At 33.8% G+C, this 21,884-nt stretch overlaps 1 protein-coding gene across 3 annotated transcripts in view; it reads right to left on the bottom strand.

The window, feature by feature from the left end:
- Window positions 1-21,676, bottom strand: part of TMEM232 (transmembrane protein 232) — a 190,657-nt gene extending 168,981 nt beyond the window's left edge. For all 3 annotated transcript variants that reach the window (XR_004234190.1, XM_031968625.1, XM_031968622.1), the window contains exons 1-3: window positions 21,622-21,676; window positions 4,443-4,578; window positions 1,389-1,500 (exon numbers count right to left, since the gene is read on the bottom strand). Coding sequence is in view for 2 of the 3 variants with exons in the window: in XM_031968625.1 (XP_031824485.1) it covers window positions 1,389-1,500; window positions 4,443-4,561 (231 nt within the window). In the remaining variant the exon portion in view is untranslated. The remainder of the gene's footprint in view (window positions 1-1,388; window positions 1,501-4,442; window positions 4,579-21,621) is intronic.
- Between the last annotated feature and the right edge of the window lie 208 nt (window positions 21,677-21,884).

Here is a 21,884-nt window from a genome sequence, read left to right as displayed (position 1 = left end):
GCAAAGCTGCTTTTGCTCATGTGAATTAGAAGATGATGCCAGGTAATCTTAGTGAAGATTAGGGCAAATGCAAGTTGATCCTAGGTATAAAACTCCTAAGATAACCAACCTGATTGCATCAGGAAACATAGTGCTATGGTCAAAAAGGCAGGTTGGAATCCAACAAATTAAGAGGGTAACAAGTCATAGGCTGGGTGTCAAAAATTATGACCAGAAAATTTAGAACTGTATGAGATGATCTTATCAAATTTCTTCATTTTACAGAAATGAAATTGAAGCCCAAAGAGGTCATCTTACTTATTCAAAATAACTAAAAATAAGCAGCAAAGTCAGGATTTAAACCTAGATTTGTGAAAAATTCCAGTGCTCCTTTCCCAATACTATATTGAGTTCTATTAGGAGTGCAAGCTATACCAACAAAAGTTTCCCTATAAATGCTGTTTTTATAACAAGTAACTCAGGTTTCTTCAGAATGGCCAGACATGAGAAAGCCTGGCATTAGATTAACATCTTTATCTTCTTACGATCAAGAAGATGTAAAAAAAAACTCTACATTTTCAAGAAAATTTGGAAGTTCTCTTAGAACTCTAATGAGCATAATCTCCCATGAGTTCTTGATTAATCACCTTGCCTTAATGGAAATATTTTTGAATTGCCACCTATGTAGCCTGATAGTTTAAGGAAAATCTACTTTTCCCCTAATAAAAACTAATTGTTTTGTACATTTTCTTCCCAAAAGTGTTACACTACATTATCAGAGATGTGTCACTGAAATATTGCCTTCATTTTATATGTCATGGACCCATAGATTTTAGAGGCAAAGAGGATCCCAAAGGTCTGGTTCAATGCCCATATTTTAAAATTAAAGAAACTATGGATAAGAAAAGAATGATTTGATAAATAGTAAGTGGCAGAGACAAGATTCAAATTCAAACCCTTCATAGCTCTTCCTGCTGAACAATAAATCTCAGATAAACAGACATGATGCTCTATATACAAAGGAGTTCTTTACCAATTGTTTTTTTGAACTAAACAGCTATTATTACCAAAGAACATATCCTCATTTGGTGAACAAGATTTTCTACATAACCTTTGTGCTTTTTATAGACAAAGGCTGACTTCCAATTTCTACTGACAAAAATCAAAGGCTTAACTTTGGACATTTAGAGTTGATGTGTCTAATTGATTATATCTTGTCATCATTTCTTTGAAATTTGTCTAAATCATTTGATATGGAACAACTTTGTTATAATATTTAACTCTGATCTTTATTCCTGACAATTTTTAATGAAAACAAATTATTATTACAGCATTTTCTGCCAGGTTTTAGTTATAGATAAGCTTTCACTAAATGGAAGAAGAAACCCGAATGAACACCATGAAATTACCTTGCATCTAAATAGCATTTTTCTAGCCTGGTCCTGTAAGAGCCTCTCATCTTCTAGATTTTCTGAGTCATTGAATTTCTTGATGAATTCTTTTGTGATTAACAAAGCTTTTCTAAACAAGTAAAAACATGATTATGGTTATCATTTTGGATTTTTAAATAATTAAGTTCAAGCTGTTAAACATAGCATATTCCTAGGAAAAAATATTTTTCATTTACCAAAATAAGCCCAAGTAGATCAATAATCTAGAAATATGAGAATCATAAAAATTAGAAGATAAAGTAGTTTTAATGACTGCAAAAAAGATGAAAATTTTCAGTCACCCCTAATTTAAGAAAAATGACAAAGGACTAAATAAACTCAGTCCTTAAATAAATTCAAATACATAAAATTAGCATAAGTGGCAGAGAATTGATTCATATTCTACTGCATCTCAACCTCATAGGATGAATTGAGGGTACAATCATCTGCAAACAAAAAAATAATGTACCAACCTTCCCTCCATTTCAATGTTAGCTTACAGTTTTTTCAGGTTAAATAATTTATTAGTGCATGAGTTTATCTTGATGCCATTTTCATTCTTGTTGAGGGTGTGCACATTCTTGTTGAAGACATCCAACATCATAAAAACATGCTAAAAAGCATGGGACTAAGCATACAATCCAGTTTACTCTACTATTCTACTGAGAAAAGTGCAAGAATATCCTCCATTATCCAGAACTCAAGTAAGAATGCCATCATGGAATTGGTACTGATGAACTTCAAGCAGCCAAATTTTGCTATCATCTTCCAGAAGCCCTTGATGGTGTATCTTGGAATTTTTAACTTACTTTAAAGCTCAATTCTAGTTTGGCCTTCTGCACAGAGTGATAGAGAAATGGTGAAGTTTGAATATAAGTGATAAAAATAGCTTTGGTGATTAAAAGGAAGGTGGATTAGGGTAAGGAAAGATTTGAGGCAGTCAGATTTGCTCGCAAATTATAGCAATAATTTAGGCATGAGATGATGAAGGCCTGCACTAAAGTGGTGACAGTTTGGAGGAGAGAAGAAGGCATATTTGAGAGATGCAAGGGTGAATTCACCAGGTCTTGGTAATAAATTGGATGGGGTAAGAGATGGGCAGAAAGTGGAAATCAGAGATGATGTGGAATCAAGGATAACTCCTAGGTTGCAAGCCTGAGGGACTGTGAAGATGTAGAAAGCTGATAATTCTCTGGAGAGTAATAGGGAAGTTGGGAGGGTTTAGGGAGAAACATGTGTTTAATTTGGAACATGTTGAGTTTAAGATATTTACTGAACATCCAATTGAAGGTGTTTAAAAGACAATTGGAAATGTGAGATTAGAAGTTAGTAGAGTAGGATACATAGATTGGAGAATAATCAGAATAGATGTATATTAGGTATACAGTTGTATATATGTATATACATATGTACGTATGTATATTGTATACTTAGTATATATAAAATATCTATATAATGTTATATAAATACAGGAAAATATTTGTATATAATATTATTAAACACATAAATGTCTAGCATACTTCTAAAATGAAAAACTTCGAATAGAGTAATAGTAATATACTGAAGATGAAAAATCTCATATTATAAAAGATATCTGAGAATTTGTGAGGGGAAATGTAATTATCTAAATATTTTCTTTAAATACTACTAATTTAAGACTATTTGAAGGAGGGGTGTTCAAGGTCTTGAACAATAATTGGTGTAAAAATTTCCAGAGGTGACAACTATATCCTCTAATATAATAAGCAAATTTTCTGCCACAGAGTTATAAATCATAAAACAAAGTGAACCAAAATATATTCAGTGTTTCACTTGCATAATCCAACACCTCTATAAAGGAGGGAAGTAAAAATCTCATGTCTCTTTGGGATTATTCTTCATGATCATAAGAACACCTCAGTCAGTTTCAGTCTTTTATACTTGCTCTTTCAATTTAGATTTTTAAATTTCTTATGTATGACTACTTCACTTTGTATTAGTTAATATGTCTTCCTATGGTTATGCATTCTTTATGTTTCTTACAAAATAGTAATATTCAATTACATTTATTTACTCTAATGTTTTAGTCATTCTCCAGTTGATAGATTTTGTTCCCAGCTCTTTGCTAATACAAATTATATATATATATTTGTCGGTGTATCTTTTACCTTTTTGGGGTATAAGTCAGTTGTGTGTGGTATTTCTGCAACAAAAGAACCATGATAGAATGGAAATCTTAGCTCAAATCCTATCCAATAGTTACTACTTGTTGAACTGTGGGCAACTCATTTAACTTCCTTATTCCTCACCTGCTTGATTTGTATTTAGTAATTCAGTGAGAGAGAGAGAGAGAGAGAGAGAGAGAGAGAGAAAGAGAGGGAGTGCACAATAGGTACATCTGATGTGTTAAAGTGAAAAGTTAGTTACTTCTTCCTGTTTGAGTCTCACATTCATATGGATACTGTCACTATTTTCTAGCTCCCCCTTTTCAGAACAACTTTCTTTCTGGTCAACTCCTTTATTACCATGGCTAGTAGTGAATAAATTGTGGGCAAGTTTTTGGATTTAGAAAAAGGAAGGTCTGGATTAAAATTCTCTCTCAGATATTTATTAATTATGTAATCCTGGTCAAGTTTAAATCTCTCACTCTCAGTTTCTAAAACTATGATCTTAAAATTATCTCCTATAATAATTGTCTAAGCATGTACTGCCATGGGAAGTTCCAGACTCATAAGGTCTAGAATTGGCAAACCTGGCCTACCTATTCAAATGTTATACATATGTGGCCTTTTATTTACCATTATTATTATTTTGAAACAGTGATGAAATGAAGCATCCAGTAAAGAACCTTAATACTGAGAGAGCTATGTAGTTTATAAAGTATTAAGAATTTTATAATCATTTTAGTTTTTGAATTTTCAATGAAAATGAGTAATATTTTGTCCATCCTTCTCGAATAGTGTGACCACTCCTACTAGGACAATACCTCATAAAACCTAATTATATGGAAAGTTAATGACTCTATTTACTAAGGTTTTTAAAATTCATACTTACTTTGGCTTTTCAATTGTGTTTTTGGTTATGTTTTTTGCACTATGCTTCAAAAGTTCTTCATGGTAGGAGGTTGAAATTATTCCAAATCTATTTATAATAGGCACCCTGGTATAAGGCATATTCTCAGGTAATTAACCTAACAAAATAAAAAAAGATATTTGAAATATTAATATAAATTTTCTATATGTGTGCATAATTGGGGCAGAGATTAGTATAAACCTACTGATGTAACTCCTCATTGAAATTGACTGGGGAGCCTGATTCTTGAAGAATTGTGATAATCAATACTGTAAGTATTGATCTTAGAGAGATCTTGAAGAAGGCCTGGATATTCTGCATACCCTAGAAGACTCACTTTTAGCACAATTTCTATATTATTTATTCTCTAAGTTTACTTCTAAGATGTTGTATGACTGATGAGTCCTCACCTCAGTTTTGTCCAAAGATGGTAAATTGGTTACAAAACCCATCATTGACCCTAATACTTGAAATCTCAAACTCGGAGTCACACTCTCCTGACATTTTAAAATTCATAAAGTTGAAGCTTCCAAATTTCTTCCTTTATCTCCTTAATTAAGTCAAAACTATAAATGCTGAGGTAGACAAAGAACTAATCCCATATTCAGAGCACCAGAGTTTGTACTCCAGAGAGAAAACTCTAAAACCCTCTTGAGAAACAATGATAGCTGACTAGATTTCATCAGTGAAGTAGTCAGATCAAGAGCAAAGATCCATCAAGAATGAGAACAGCCAAAAAGAATGAGGCTGAATACAACTAAGGTTTTTTGAAGGTATCTCTCTAGTTCTGGTTTTACAACTGTAACCAAAGAGGCTTCTGTCCACCAGATGGTTAGCACACCAGAACCAGTTATATAGAATGTCTATTCTCATGCCCTGAGGAAGTTCCATTTCAAATCATAACAAATCTCCTGAAAGTAGATTCCTCAGAGCCTTTTTAACATGGGATGTTGCATTACTGGCACTTTATACCACTTCTTATACCATTTCCTATTACTTATATACATCTATTTTCACTAGTGTAGGATTTCATTAATGTAGGAAGTTATTTGGTGAGGACCAAAGTGCCTATTCTAAACTTCTTCCTTGACCAGTGAGATTCATTTTAGCTGTGTCCTGGTAGTCTATCCATCAAGGTGCCTAGAGTACAGACTACTTCTGTTTAAAAACCTGCTAAAAAAAATTGGTAAGAATCTCCTTCCAGGTGAATCTTCTAATTCACTGAGTTAATGCTTCAGATCTCAGTGAAGATACATAACATCAAAGTCCTTAATGAAATAAATTTCATGTCAAAATTCAAGATAGATATTTTCCTTCCTTCTGGAGCTTGAATTTTTCTTTTCTTGTAGCTACAGCTCAACAAATATTATATACATATAAAAAAGACTGCTAATCCAACTTTGATGTCCACCTAGTACTCCATTCTCACCTGTGACTCTAAGAAGCTGTAGAATGCATAATGATAATACCTCTGTAAAATGTTTTGACAGACAAGCTAAACTAGGTTGAGGGTAGTTGACAAGTCTCAAATATATCAATAGATTAGTGAAATATGTACTCCAAGCATGTGAAGACTTTCCCAGATAGACTGGGTGGATGAGAACAATTTGTTCTAATAGCCATGAAGGTGGATGAAGGTGAAGATGTAGAGCACTTAGAGCTTGGTCAGACATGGAAGATACCAAGATCATCTACTGCATTCTGGGACATGAAGACTTTTATCTTGCCATTGGACTTCAGTAACTCAGAAAGAGAGACAGAGACAGAGAGATGGGAGGAACAGCTAACACAATAGATAGCTAACAGAATTCTAAATGATCTTTCCATCCAAAGTAAGGCTTTTTAAATTTTTTCCACTTGTGACCCCTTTTACCACAAGGTAAATGTGACCCAGGTTATATAAGTATATAAAATAGATATACAAATCAGACATTTACTGATATTTACCCAAATCCTCCACAGAGGATGGGACCTCTCCATCCCAGCCTTTCTCTGCTAGCCTCAGGGAGTAACCTTATCATCACTACAGGTTTTCTCTGCCAAGCCCACCAAGTACTCAGGACCTCATCAATAAGGCAGGAACTAACACAAGTGAATTTCTTAGAATTTCTAAAGATGGAGGATGAAATGCTTATTGAAAGAATATATTGCCTTTAGGGAAAAAAAAACTCAGTGCTGCAAACTTCAAGCTACTTAGTGGTTAAACTGAACTATTCACTTCAAAAACAAGTTTTATAGCAATCAAAAGACTTTCAGATACAAGGGAAAGGAAATGTGAATAACAGAGGACTATTCTGTACCCACCAAAAATCTGACTGAGGGAATGTGTTCTGCAATGGAGCACAGGATACAACCCAGAGTGACCTATCCTGTAAATCTGAACCTAATTATAAAGGAAAAAAGGGTAGACATCCAATAATAATCATTCTTTCTTAGAAAGAAGAATAGCCTGAAGAGATTATTTGCCTATTAAATGTCCCAAACAATAAAAATAAAGGAGGGGCAAATGAATGCAATATAGTCAAGAGTAGCAACAGCAACAAAGTGACAACAGAAAAACTAGTGATGATGTAAACTGTGTCCCTTTTAATCTTTGGGGAAAGGGTGGTCCTCCTGGTCTCCGGGAGGGACCCCAGCCTCCTGTCCCCAGGGAAAACTCTCAGATAGTAATCTCCTTTTCAACTGGAGATTTTGGCCAGAGGGATGACCTTTATTGAAAGGTCTTCCAGCTCCAGACCAAAACAAACCCAATATAACCAAGGCTTGTCAATACATTCCTAATCAGGAGTGTCCACTGAATTGCTTCTCAGTGTAAACCCATTTTAGCAAAAGTCCTAACAAGAGTTTGCCTGCTAAGAAAGCTGTTTTCTCAGTGTAATAAACCCATTTTTGCCACAAACCTTTCGCCTGTATTCATTGGGGTTTATGAATTCTTTTGTAAAGCCTGCGCGACTGCTCAGGTGGATCCCATTGCTGGCAGGGGATCTCTCAACCATCATTTCTCACACCTCAACATTTGGTGGTCCACTATGGGAATCCCCCAAATTCTGGCCCCGGTAATCCTTCTCTTGATATTGTCTCACTTGGTCTTATTATTCTCTCCTGTCCTGCTCCCTTATTGGAGTTCTATTTAATGGTGAAATTGGGAACCCAATTTTCTCTTCTTAGACCTCCAAATGGTCTTTTTGTGCTGCTCTCAAAGCCCTTCCATGTTCCCTCTGAAATCAGGGAGAAAATAAATTCCTCTGTCAGGACTGAGAAATTTCTTAAGCACACTGTTAAGTAAAGAGTTAAGAGATTTGGAGAGTAAGAGATTTGAAGCCTCTTAACTGCAGTCTTATCATGATTTACAGCCCTACCCAAAAGGCTTTTCTAGATGCAGCCACCCTAAAAGCCAAACTGACTTCTGCCCCTGCCTTAGCTCTATCTCATTTAGAAAAGCTTTTCACTCTCTATGTAGATGAAAGATAGGGCCAGACCCCTTTTTTTTTGGGGGGGGGGGAGGTTGTCTTAATTCTGGCCCTTAGACTCAATCCCAAACAGATTGCCTGCTTCTCAAAGGAACTGGACTCAATTTCCCTAGAATGGTTCTCCTGCCTTAAGCAGTGGCCCCTAAAGCCCTTCTTCTTCTTCTTCTTCTTCTTTTTTTTTTTAAATAACTTTTTATTGACAGTAAAGCCCTTCTAATTGAAGAAGACTCAAAACTTACTTTGGGGCAGCCATTGGAGGTTTTACAACCTCAGTAGGTTCAGAGCATTTTAGAAGCCAAGGGGTATCAGTGGTTCACTAGTGGGAGGCTTACTAGATATCAGGCTCTCCTGCTAGACACCCCTGACTTGACTCTCCAGGTATGCCATACTCTCAATCCTGCCACTTTGCTCCCTGACAACACTCAGTTGGGTGACATTATTCATAATTGTGAGGAAGCTTTAGATTCTGTCTACTCCAGCCGACCTGATTAAAAGGACATTTTCTTTGAGTAAGAGACTGCCTTGAAATGTACACAAAGAGCGATAGATGAAAATGAAAGTCAGATGACAGTAAGTCAAGAAATGGGTGGGGGGACATTTTGGACAGGCTACACTCTGCCTAAATATAAATCACTAATCACTGTGTTGTTGGGGTTTATTTCATTTTTTTCATTTTTTCATTTTTGTTTTTTGTGAGATTACTTTATAAAATAGGAGCGTGAACAAAAAGGAAAGAGGACAGTAGGGTGATAGAGAGGAATGTGTAATGTGAGATGATCAAATCAAGAGCTAATAATGAAAGATGATTCTGGTGATTTCAGAAAGAAATGAATCTATAGGGGAGTGGATGAAGTTACACGAAGGATTGTAAAGGGGGAAGGAAAACAGAGGTCTTGCTTTAGTGGAAGAGACTTGCACTACCAAATGATCCTACCATTGAAGAGAAACATTCTGTGAAAGGAAATGGGGACCTTGTGCAGGATTTTGTCTGGGGGATTTAGTGCTAGAAAAGATCGTTGTCTTGATATGGGAAAGATTCCTTTCTTTGTGATTCCCAACTCCCCCCCCCCCCCCCCCCCCTAGTTAATGTAATTACCCTTTAACTCACAAATCCTGGTCCTTTTGTATTCCAAGAGAAGATCCTCCAGCCCCCAGCTGGATCTGAGCCATCTTGGGGCTACACCCAAAAGGCCCCTATAGCTAAATCTCCCATTATAAAAGGGACACCCCCTCTTTGCAGAGGTCCCAAACATGCTAGCCATGTCAAGACTCTCTGTCCACTGGACCCTCTGTCCGGTGCCCTCCTTATCTCTACCTTCACCTATTTCCTTAACTATGCTTTAACTTTGCTTCCAAACCAAATAATAAACCTCTTTTATCAATCTAGCTTTTGGGCCCATAAATGCCTTTATTGGGGACTTGAGCCATTACTAGACCTCATTTACTGCCGTATCCTTGCGCTGAATCCAAGGGTGTTGCAGGGGAGCTCTGTTTGACACCCTGTACCCCAAAGCTGCCACTAGACCTCAACTAAAGCCTAATTTCATTTAGGTACCCCAGATCTAGACCTCATCAGTCTCACCTTGAGAGAAAGGGAGTTGGGTATTTTGAGGGCAACTGACACCAGTGTGAGGAGTATGAGAAGTTAAGTTTCCACAGATATTGTCAAAATGACATAAAAGAAAGGGTAAAATAATGTTAAGATATCTTCAACCAGTCACTATTTGAAGCAAGTGGAGAAAAGCAGTGGAGAGGTTATATATCAAAGGAGGAAAAAGAGAGAAAGAGGGGAGAGGTCTTTTCCTGGGGCAGTGTTTTCTCTGTCACCTGCAAAAACTGGTAAATTGACTTGGTCCTGGAGTAGGGCACAAAGGAAGGAAGAAACCCATGGGGCAGTCTCAATAAGATAGAGGAAATGCTAGAATGGATACTTTGGAAATTATGATTAAATGAGGAATAAGGAAAATAGAGACTAAGTAATTATAGAGACCAGGAAAGAGAGGATGAGTTTCTGGAACAGACAGAAGGAGAAAATATATAGTGAATAGTGAGAGAAATTCTTCCTGGAAAGGGGAACAAAAATGAAATTTAGAAAATTAATGAATAGGACTAGATGAAGAGAAGGAGAGAAAATCAATTAACCAAGAGGGGAAAAAGGGGGGAAGAATTCAATAATCAAATAAAATCAGGAATGAAAAAAGGAACCAACAAACAAAACCTCAAAGGGAACAACCTAACTAAAGGAAAGAGAGATCTGAGTTAAGGAGAAGAGAGCCAGAGGGAATATAACCATCTTAAAAAATTATTTATACATACATATTTATGTATACATTATATATATGTATATATATATGTGTGTGTATATTATATATACATATATATATATCAAAGTAATTGATGGATCATAGTTCTGTGTTTACAACAGAAGAGGAGAAAAATAATAACATTGAAAAAATTATAAGAACAGATGAAACCTAACTTAACTTTAAATGCAAATCGATTAAATAACCCAATAAAATGAAAAAAGTAACAGATTGGATAAGAAAACAAAATTGTACAATCTGTTGCTTTCAAGAAATATTTTTAAAAACATTCACAAAACTGAGAAGATGGAAAAAATTTGACTATGCATCAAGTGAATCTAAAAAACAGGAGGTGCAATCATGCTATCTGAGAAAGCAAAAACAATATCTCAAAAATTAAAAGGGATAAACAAGAAAACTTCATTATGATGAAACAAGAAATGGATTAACATTAAGAAACTTCTTTGTTCCAAACTCCTTAGCATACAAATTCTTAAAGTAAACATCTATTGATCTAAGACATAGGTAAAGACATAGATAGTAACACTGTAATGATAAGAATTTTCAATTTCTCTCTTAATTTTGATAAATCTATCAGAAAAATAAACATAAACAAAAACAAACATAGAACTGAACAAATTGCTAAAGAAATTGGAGTTAAAAGATTTATGTCATTTTCCAAATGAAAAAAGAATATATACATATAGAACTTGTAAAAGAAAAAAGATCATGTATTAGGGCATAAAGATATTGCAAATAAATGTAAAAAGGCAGAAATATTAATACATTCTTTATAGATTATAACACAATAAAAATAGTCCAGGGATCACAACAAAAGACACAGACCTAAATGGAAATTTAACAATGAAATTCTAAATAATGAATAGGTTAAAGAATAAATCATAAAAACAATTATTTAAAAGAAAATGATTATGATGAAACAACATGTCAAAATTTCTAGGATGAAACTAAGTCTTCAGAGGAGATGTCAGTGGGATTTTGAATGCTACAACAGGAGAAAATATACACTGACATGTACTATTGAGCTAAAAAAGGCTTTGATTATAAGTTCAATAAAATACTATGTCTACTCTCAAAAGACAAGTTTACTTAAATATGAAGAAATTTATCTCCAGCAGCCTGACCATCAGTTGATTTCTTTTGCCTATAATTCAAATGATGAAGGGGATGAATATAGTACTTAGCTTTCAAGTGTTGCTTTATAAATGGAAACGCAAGTAGACTAAAGTTCAACAAGAGGTGAAGCCCAACAATCAATCAGTTCTACATTTTAAGCAGAAAAGTGACTAATCTACTGACTAGGCCATATTCAGAATTGAACTTGGTTGGGAAATAAGTAAAAACTTTAGGTTTAAGGTAAGTTAAATAAGTATTTTCATCTAATACCAAGATGGTAGAGAAAAGGGGGCTCCTGATTTGGGGAGGTAAAGCAGTCACCTGAGTAACTCACTGCCACTGCAATTTCCACTGCCTCTTTCCTCACCTGGAGGTCCTTAACATTTTTTTCCTTCTTCACTCAAAAGCTTTCAGGAAGGAGGAGTAAGAAAGGGGGAAAGGTAAAGTTGGGGGGTAGGAGGGTAATAGCTGGAGAAAAGAGAAGAAAATGGGAAGGAAAGAATTCTTCTGTCCAAGGATTTTGTATTTAGTTATTTACTGTTCAGCTACAGCCAATCAAACAGCTTTTTGCCACAACATAGTAAGCCAACCGGAAAGAATAAGTAGTCATTGATATGGTGGGAATGAACTGGATAGGAGTTCTGAAAAAGAGTACTAGAGAAGACACCTGACACCTTGGATACCTTTTACAATGTTACATAGTGAAATAGCCTTGATTTGCACTCAACCTGCTAATAGTACAGAATGGCTAGTAAAGTGAGCTCAGAGAACTATATGTGCTTCATATATATAATCGAAGAAAACAGTTGGAGAGGAGGGGGAATTAAGGCAAAGGAAATAAATATGTCCAAGCATAATGTGTTTTGTTTCCATGAATTCTCTTTAGTATTCTTTCCTAAATGTATCCTTAATTACCAATGAAAATTGCATTAGAAATTAAACACACACACATACACACACACACATACACACAAAATACTCACATAAATGCATGCAGGCTTGCATAATCACAAAAAAAAAAGTCTAAACTATATGGCAGTAAAGCTTTGAAACCTGGGTGGTAAAATATATGATCTAATTAAGGGATGAAATAATCAGTAGGATGAAATTAAGCAGAGAATTTGATTTTTATAGACAAACTGAAGCTAAAAAATAGCTAACAGACCCAAGTAAAATTGATTCACAGAATCACAGAATTTCAAAATGGGAAAGCCCCTCAAGGATCACGTGATCCAACACACATACCTGAGCAGAAACTTTACAGTACCCTGGATAAAGGGTTACTCAGTTTACATTTGAAGACTTTCAGTAATAGAGACCTCATTATCTCTCATGACAATACATTTAATTTGTGACAGATCTAATTCTTTTTTTTGCTGAGACAATTGGGGTTAAGTGACTTGCCCAGGGTCACACAACTAGGAAGTGTTAAGTGTCTGAGGTCAAATTTGAACTCAGGTCCTCCTGACTTCAGGGCTGCTGCTCTATTCACTGTACCACCTAGCTGCCCCATAATAGCTGTAATTCTTAGAGAACTGTGGAAAAATACTGTGTTTTGAGACAAAAACTTGATTTTTGAGTACCATCTTTGACATTTACTTGTAGTACAAACCTATCCAATGGAATATACAAAGACACACACACTAAGAGTTGGGTTTGGGCAGCAGATGCTAGATAAGTTAAGAAAAAAAAAAAAAACAAAAAAAAAACCACTTAGAATTTATGTGGTGCTTTGTTTGTAAAGCACTTTATGTGTTATCTCCTTTGATGCTCACAGTGACTCTGTGAGGCAGATACTATTATTATCTCCATTTAACAGATAAGGAAACTGAGACTAGGAAAGGTTAATTAACTTGTCAGAGTTAATTATACTTACACTTACAGCTTGTAAGTATCTGAGATAGAATTTGAACTTAGATCTTCCTGACTTCAATTGCAGCATTTAATCTTCTTGTTATTTAGTCATTTCAGTCATGTTTGATTCAAATAAAATTTAACTAGTCCAAACTAACAGTTCATGATGCAACATCTGGCCCAGAAGAAAACTGGGTTGGATGATGTTGCTGTGGTTCAGTTGTTTGAATCATGTCCTACTTTTCATGACCTCATTTGGTTTTCTTGCAAAGATACTGGAGAGGTTTGCCATTTCCTTCTCCAGATCATTTTATGGATTAGGAACTGAGGCAAATGAGCTCAAGTCACATTCATAGTTACTGAGTGTTTGAGGATGTATTTGAATTCAGATCCTCCTGACCCCAGGACTGGTACTCTATCTACTATGCTATCTACCTGTCCATACTCAATCTATTGTACCCTAATCAAATGAAATTCACATAGTTCAAACCTAAAGATCATGATGAAAAATCTTGCCCAGAAAGAATTGGCTTGGATAATGTTGTTGTTGTTCAGTTGTTCTAGTCACATATCTTAAAATGGGTGCCCATAACTGGAAACTATGCTTTTCTTTGTTTAGTATTAGAGTAATACATATTCTCTTCTAGTAAATAGTAAGTAAACCAAACAATTATGGAAGAATTGTACACTGATTTCAGAAAGAATCTGTAGTTGCTCATAAAGCAAAGCCCAGTGGGAAAGAACTAAATGTAGGAGAAAGGATAGAGACTTTAGAAAAGCAGTAAAACATTTAGCCAAGATGCAAACCTCATTTATAGGGGAAAAAAAATGTTGGGGCAAGGTGAAATAAGCTCATGATGTCACAATTTATTATCTGTGTTAATTTATCAAGTAAATGTTTGCATTTTAAGTTTACATTAAAGAATAATTAGCCTCAATCTATCAGATTCTAATTATGCTGACTTAAAATTTCATTACATAACAACAATAACGTTTGAACTAAATAAAGGACCTAAATAAACTCTCAGAGCTAAAATTGGGAAGTTTGTTCTAGATAGACTGAGATATATTAAGCCAAATCTACCTAATACAGAAAACTTTTGAGTCTAACCCCAAATACAGTCACAACAGAACTGAATTGTCTAGTAATTAAACAAAAAGTAATACACGAGCCAATTTTTATACCTAATATTTATATAGTGCTTTAAGGTTTGCAAAGTACTTTGCATATATTATTTCATTTGTTCCTAACAACAATCCTGTCACCAGACCCTTGCCATTTCTGACATTTTCTAGGTGATGAGACTGTGATTAGAAAACTCATGTATTAAATGTCAAAGAAAAGAACTAACCTCATCGTCCTGATTCCAAGTTCAACATCCAGAAAGAAATAATTGAACATCATGGAGCCACTACCAGGATAACATAAATTTTAGCAGTTTCTACGTACATGAAAGGCTCAAAGGGCTAGGAATTAGATACTTTGGAGGGTTAAAGGAGTTAGAATTATAACCAAGAATAACTTATCCAGCAAAAATGAGCATAATTCTTCAAACAAAAAAGAATTAATGTTTAATGAAATAGAGAACTTTCAACCACTGCTGATGAAAAATCCTTAGCTAAATAGAAAAGAATGACTTTCAAATATTAGACTCGGGAGAAGCATAAAAAGGTAAACATGAAAGATAAATTTTAACAAGTTCGTTATGGTTTAATTTATATATCCGTATATTTATACCTATTTATATCCCTACATAGGAGGGTAAGAGTTGTAACTCCTAAGAACTTTATCATTATTAGGGTAGTTGAAATAAACAAAGACAAAAAGCATGGGAATGAGTTGACTTTGAAGGGATGATTTCAAAAAATAAAATTAAGGCAGAGAAAGAGAAATGCACTGAGAGAAAGGCAAAGAGAAATAGGATGATAAAAACTAACTTACATTAAAGAGGCGTGAAAGGAAAAAACTCTTATAATAGAGAGAAAGATAGGGTTAGCACCAATTGACCAGTGCTCTCATCAGAACTGGTTCAAAAAGAAAATAACAACACACCTGGATAAAGAAAACTATTTTGCTGTCTGTGGAAGGACAAGGACTGAGGAGAGGAGAGAGAGACAGAGGCAGAGATACAAGGATAAACAGACATGCAATAGTTTGAAGGAAAATACACAGTAAATTGGAAATTAAATAATCTAAACTTAAAGGATGAGTGGGTCAATGAATAAATCATAAAAACATCAATAATTTCATTAAAAATAATGAAAACAAGAGAAGAAATTTATAGGATGCAGGCAAAGGGGTACTCAGGAGAAAATTTATATCTCTATATATAGTACTATCAATAAAATGGAGAAAGAACAAATCAATGAATTGGGCATGAAAGTGAAAAAAAAACTGCAAAAAAGAACAAATTAAAAATCACCAAGTAAATACCAAATTAGAAATCCTGAAAATTAGAGATTAATGGAATTGAAATGAGAAAGCCATCAAACTAATAAACAAGATTAGTTTTACGAAAAACAAACAAGCAATAAGATAGACAAACCATTGGTTAATTTTATTTTAAAAAGAAAGAAGAAAACCAAATTACCAGTATTAAAACTGAAACAAAGGTGGGTCCATCATCAAAGGGGATGACATTAAGACAACTCTTAGTAGCTACTTTGCCCAATTATCTGCCAATAAATCTGTCTAAATACACATTATCCATATTAGCAGTAGAGGACATAGAATACTTAAATAACCTTTTCTTTGAAAAATAAATTGGACAAGCCAACAATGATCTCTCTAAGAAATAATCCCTAGAACCCAGATGTATTCACAAGTGATTTCTACCAAATAATTAAACATCAATTAATTCTAATACTATATAAAGTTTTGAGGGGAAAAAAAGGAAACCAAATTCCTTTTACAATATAAATATGATGCTGCTAGCCAAAACAGGAAGACTAAAAACAGAGAAAGCAAACTATAGAACAATTTGCTTAATGTATATTAATGCACAATTTTAAAATAAAATATTAACAAGAAGATTTTAACAATATATCACAAAGACCATACATTGTTAATATGTAGGACTCATGAAGAATACAGGGCTGGTTCAATATTAGCAAAACTGATCATATCAAAAACAATAGTAATGAAAACCATGTGATTATCTCAATAGATCCCCAAAAAGCTTTTGACAAATTGCAACACCCATTCCTCTTAAAAATATTAGAAATCATAAGAATCAATGGAGTTTTCCTGAAAAGTATAGATATCTATTTTAAAACCATGGGCAAGAATTATCAGAAATGAGGATAATATAGATAGAAGCTTTAACAAAAAGATCATGATAAAGCAAGGATACTTTTATCACCAATATTATTCAACATTGAATTGGAAATTGTTAGCTACATCAATAAGAGAAGAAAAAGTCCAGGAATTAGAATAGGCGATCAGGAAACAAAGCCATCATTCTTTTTGGATGATAGTAAGATATACTTAGAGAATCAATTAAAAAGCTACTTAAAATAATTAACAATTTTAGCAATGTTGCAGAATATAAAATAAACCCTAATTCCATCAGCATTTCTACATATTACCAACAATAAACCAAGAAGGATGAAGTAGAAAGAAAAATTCCATTTAAAATAATTGTAGATAGTATAAAATGTTTGAGAGCTTACCTGCCAAGAAAAACCCAGCAATTAAATGAACACAATTACAAAACATTTTTCCTACAAATAAAGTCAGAAGATTAATTGTTCCTGGGTAGGTTGAGCCAATGTGATGAAAATAACAATTCAGAATTCTCTTTTATGTTCTGTTGTATACATGGCAATGTTTTGTGTTTTTTTTCTTTTCTATTTTGTATTTAAGTTGTAAATAAATAAATATTTTAAAAGTAACAATTTTACTGAAATTAATTTATGTATTCAGGGCCATATCAATCAAACTATAAAAATTTATTTTAGAGAACTATAAAAAACAGTAACAAAATTCTTCTGAAAGAACAAAAGGTCAAGAACACCAAGGAAATCACTGAAAAAAATATGAAGGAAGGTGGCCTAGCAGATATAGATTTCAAACTGTATTACAGAGTGATAATTGTCTAACAACCTCGTACTAAGAAATAGAATGGTAAAACAGGGGATTAGATTAGATACACAATACACAATCCTAAATGACTGTAGAATCTAGGGTTTGATAAATGCAAACATAAAGGCTTTTGGAACCAGAAATCACTATTTGACAAAAATTATGGGGGAAACTAAAAAGCAGTTTGGCAGGAGCTAGGTATAGACCAACATCTTATATCATATACTAAAATAAGATCAAAATAGTTAAAGTGGTTAAAGATTAATACTGCAAACAAATTGGGGGAGAAGGAAATATTTTATCTGTCAGACCTATAGATAAGGGAAGAATTTAAGATCAAAGAAAAGAAAAAGGGTATTATGGAATATAATGTAGATTGTTTTGACTATATTAAATTTAAAAGCTTTTGTGTAAACAAAACCAATGTAAACAAGATTAGAAGGAAAGCAGAAACTGGAAGGGAAATTACAGCAAGGTTCTCTGATGAAGGCCTCATTTTTCAAATATATAAAGAATTGAATCAAATTTATAAAAAATAAATCATTCTCTAATTGATAAATAGTCAAAGGATATGAACAAGCATTTTTCAGGAGGAAAAATCTAAATTATCTATTATAATAAAGATACTCTAAGTCCCTATTGATTATAAAAATTACAATTAAAACAGTTTTGAGATATTGAGGCATACATCAATGGGAAAAGAAAAATGACAAATGTAAGACAGGATGTAAAAAAGTTGGCACACTAATGCATTGTTGGTGGAGTTGTATCCAACTAAGTGATCCAGTAATTCTAGACAGTAATTTAAAACTATGTCCAAAGAGCTATAAATCTGTGTATATCCTTTCACCCAGAAATCCCGCTACTAGGTTAATACACAAAAGAACTCCAAAAAAAGGAAAAGAACATAAATGAACAAAATTATTTAGAGCCAACTCTTGTTGTGATGGCAAAGAATCAGGAATTAATAGAATGTCTTCATATGGCTAATCAAATTGCCATATGTGATTGTGATAGAATGCTATTGTGTTAAGAAAGGATGAGCAGGATGGTTTTAAAAAAATGAAAATAATTAGGTGAATTAATACAAAATGAAGTGAGCAGAATCAGAAGAACCTTATACAGGGTAACAGCAATATTTTATGATGATTAACTGTGAATGACTTAGCTATTCTCAGCCATACATTGATCCAAAACAATTTCGAAGGAGGTATGATGAAAAATGCTCCTGAGAAAGAACTGATGAAGTCTAAAAAGTATTTATTTTTTTTATTTTATGTATTTCCTTTAGCAACATGACTAACACGGAGGAAAAATAAGTGATCCTTTCTAATAAAATGAATGTAACTATGTGTCAAGGTTCATTTCTTTAACTTAGCTGACTATATCTGAATATGAAAGATCCAATAATGCAGCTAAAATGGTAGAAGAGAAAATACTATTCTTGAGATTTAGTTTTGTCTCTATGCTTTTTTTTTTTTTTTCTGTTGATTTAGCTACAATGGAAAATGAAAGTGATTCAAGTTTGGAAAATGGGAGAACCCAGTCCCAAACCTGTCTTCTAGTCATTGGATAAATAATATTTACCAGGTTTATACTCTTCAGAGATTAAAATTTGGAGGTATATGGAATACTGATCAAGTTTTCAGATCAGAATTTGGGTAGAAAGAAAAGACAAATGCTAAAGGTATTAATTAGCTAGTTGCAAGATCTCTACTTGCTGGAGATATAAAGTATTTCATAAGGGAAAACTTATGTAGGGAACAAAGCAAGTAAACATGAGGAAAGAGTTACTTTTGTTTGCTTGATTTTATTGGTTCTATAGTTACTGACTTTTGTATCAGAATTAAAACAGAAAAAAGTCTATAGGCTTTAAAAGAATTGGCAATGTCCACTCTTACTTTGAGAAAGAAACAATCAAGTATTTAATCTGAGCCAGAATCTGGAAGCACTGGAGCAGCATGTAGTAAGCAACAATCATTTGTACAGTATCTGAATGAGGTATGAGTTCCATCAGAGTTATGTCCACTGGAGTACATTCTACTTCAGCAGCATTGGGTATAGATTATGAAACCAAGGTGGATCAAGCCTGATGGGACATCATGATGACATCACTAGAAAATATCAGTGGGCATAAGAGATATAAGCTGTCACTTTGCTCACATCTTGACTAAACAGGTTCCCTGCAAATATAACTACCTACTCATGTGTTTTGACTGCAAGTTCCTTGTATATGTGTCTCTCCACGTATACATACTCTATAGAGGTCCACTCTTTCCAATGATATTATGCATATTTATGGACTGTTGTATCATATGGGATGTTTCACTGTTATATTTCTTAGTATGGCATTTCATTATGGTCTTTATTTACAACTCACTATTTTCTCTGGCTTACTATTAAAGGTAAATACATCATTGTAAACTCATGTGACATGGTTTTATAGGGAAGTGGACTCATGGAATAGCTAGAACCTTGCAAAGCCATTTTCCATAAAAGTCATGTTGTGAAAGAAAATATAGAGATAAAGTACTGCAATCTGTATTCAGATACAATCAGATACAATATGGATACTCTGCATATCCATTCATCTCTGGGTATGAATAGGATTTGTCATCATAAGTTCTTCAGAGCAGCCATAGATTATTTATTGTAATAGTAAAGTCATTTACATTTCTGATCATCACAGACTATTCTATTACTTTGTATACAATACATTTTACTTCACTTGAGTTCATGGAAGACTAGAAAGTCTAGAAAGGGTTTTTTTATTTTTTTGTTTTTTTCCCCCTGAGAGTCTCCTGTTCATCATTTCCCATAGGACAATAATATTTCATCACAAACATATACCACACAAGAAAAACAACTTTGAAAGATTTAAAAATTCTGATCAATACAATAACCTACTGATTCCTGGGGACCAATGATGAATTACAATTGTAAAGAAGATGTAGAATAAAATTTTGGACATGGCCAGTGTGGGATTTTTTTTTTAAGTTATTAATTCTTGATTGCTAATTTCTTATTTAGCTTTCTTTTCCAATAAGGACTAGCGTGAAAAAGAAAGGAGTAAGAATAGGGGTAAAAGAGAAAAGAAAGCTAAGAGGGTCAACTAAGATATATTTTTTAAAAATTAGATAAAAGTTCAGAAATAAAAAAATTTAAAACATCTTTGAAAATTTCAAATGAATTAAATGTTATAAACTCTTTTTCTGTTCCACTGTACACATGGAAAGTTGATTTCATTTTGTTTGTTACACTCAAAATAAAAATAAGTAGTTAAAATATGTGGCTCAGATTTACTTTTTCCTGTCTGATTTTCTACTCTTCATGTAGCTGCCTCTTTTTTTTTTTTTAATATTTACATTACTTACTACCTAGATTGTCCTTGCTTGAATCGCTCCCCTTTCAATGACTTTTTGTTCTTAAAAAAACATGTTTAAATATCACCTCTTCTTGATTCACTAACTGGAAATAATCTCCCGTATAATCTGAGAGAATTCTGTGTTCTTATATAGTTGTCATATTCTTATTTTATTCCTTTTTATCTCTGCATTTCTGCAACATCTAGTAGTACTTCTATTGGATCATAACTTCCTTGTGAGTAGGTCATGTTTTTATTTTTCTCTCCCAGAACTTAGTGCAATGTTGCAGATAAAGAATGGAACTAAAAAGTTAAAAAAAAAAATGGTGTGCCTCTGTGGGAAAACTTGACTACTGATTAGGTGAATGAAAGAGCATTGATTTTGAACTCAAAAGATTTGGGTTCTCAGGCAGGATATGCTATCTATTATTATTGAGACTCTGATAAGTCATTTCATCTTTTAGATCTCAGTTCTTTTATCAGTAAAATGAAGCATCTGTGCTAGATGACCTCTAAGCTCCCTTCAAACTACAAAACTTGAAAAACTCGATGCACCACCAAACCCACCTCAAAAGATCACTTTTACACTGCTAGCAAACAAGGCAGAAGAAAAGTTTTGATGGCCCTTATATTGCTCCGAATACAACGTTTGCCTAAAAATTAATGGCCCTTATATTTCTCCTAATACGACTTTTGCTTATATATTATTCGTGACTTGAGTCAGCAAAATTTGAGAGACTATTCCCAGAATGTGTAAGCAACTTCCAGCATTCATTTCAGCTTAGCCAACAGGGAGCCGGGGCATTTAGTTAAAAAGGGGAGGTAGAGAATCTTGCCCCAGAAAACTAGTCCTCTCATTTCCCATAGAAGTAAGTCATAACGGTGGCTAGCCTAGGATCTGGTAGCCTGGTTTCTGATAATTTTTCTTTTAAACAATTTTCCCGCTCACCCGCTCTGGGTTTCCCATTCACTAGCGCCGCAGAACCTGGTTGTTAAGGACGCTGTTCTGTCTAGGTGAAACGTGTGGGGGAGGGACGGATTAGAAAAGCTGCTTTGTCCACGTGACCAGAGTGCTGTCTTTGGGGAATTAGAATACAATCTCTATTCTCTCTCTCTCTCTCTCTTTTTTTTTTTATACATGACCAAACCGTTATTTTGCTGTACAAAAAGAATCAGACTCTGAAATATTGTACAATTAGCTTGTGAAGGAAG

Source organism: Sarcophilus harrisii, chromosome 1 (genome assembly GCF_902635505.1).
Source record: "Sarcophilus harrisii chromosome 1, mSarHar1.11, whole genome shotgun sequence".
Lineage (NCBI taxonomy): Eukaryota > Metazoa > Chordata > Mammalia > Dasyuromorphia > Dasyuridae > Sarcophilus > Sarcophilus harrisii.
Note: the sequence above shows the minus strand (reverse complement) of the source record. Positions and strands in the feature narration are given on the sequence as shown.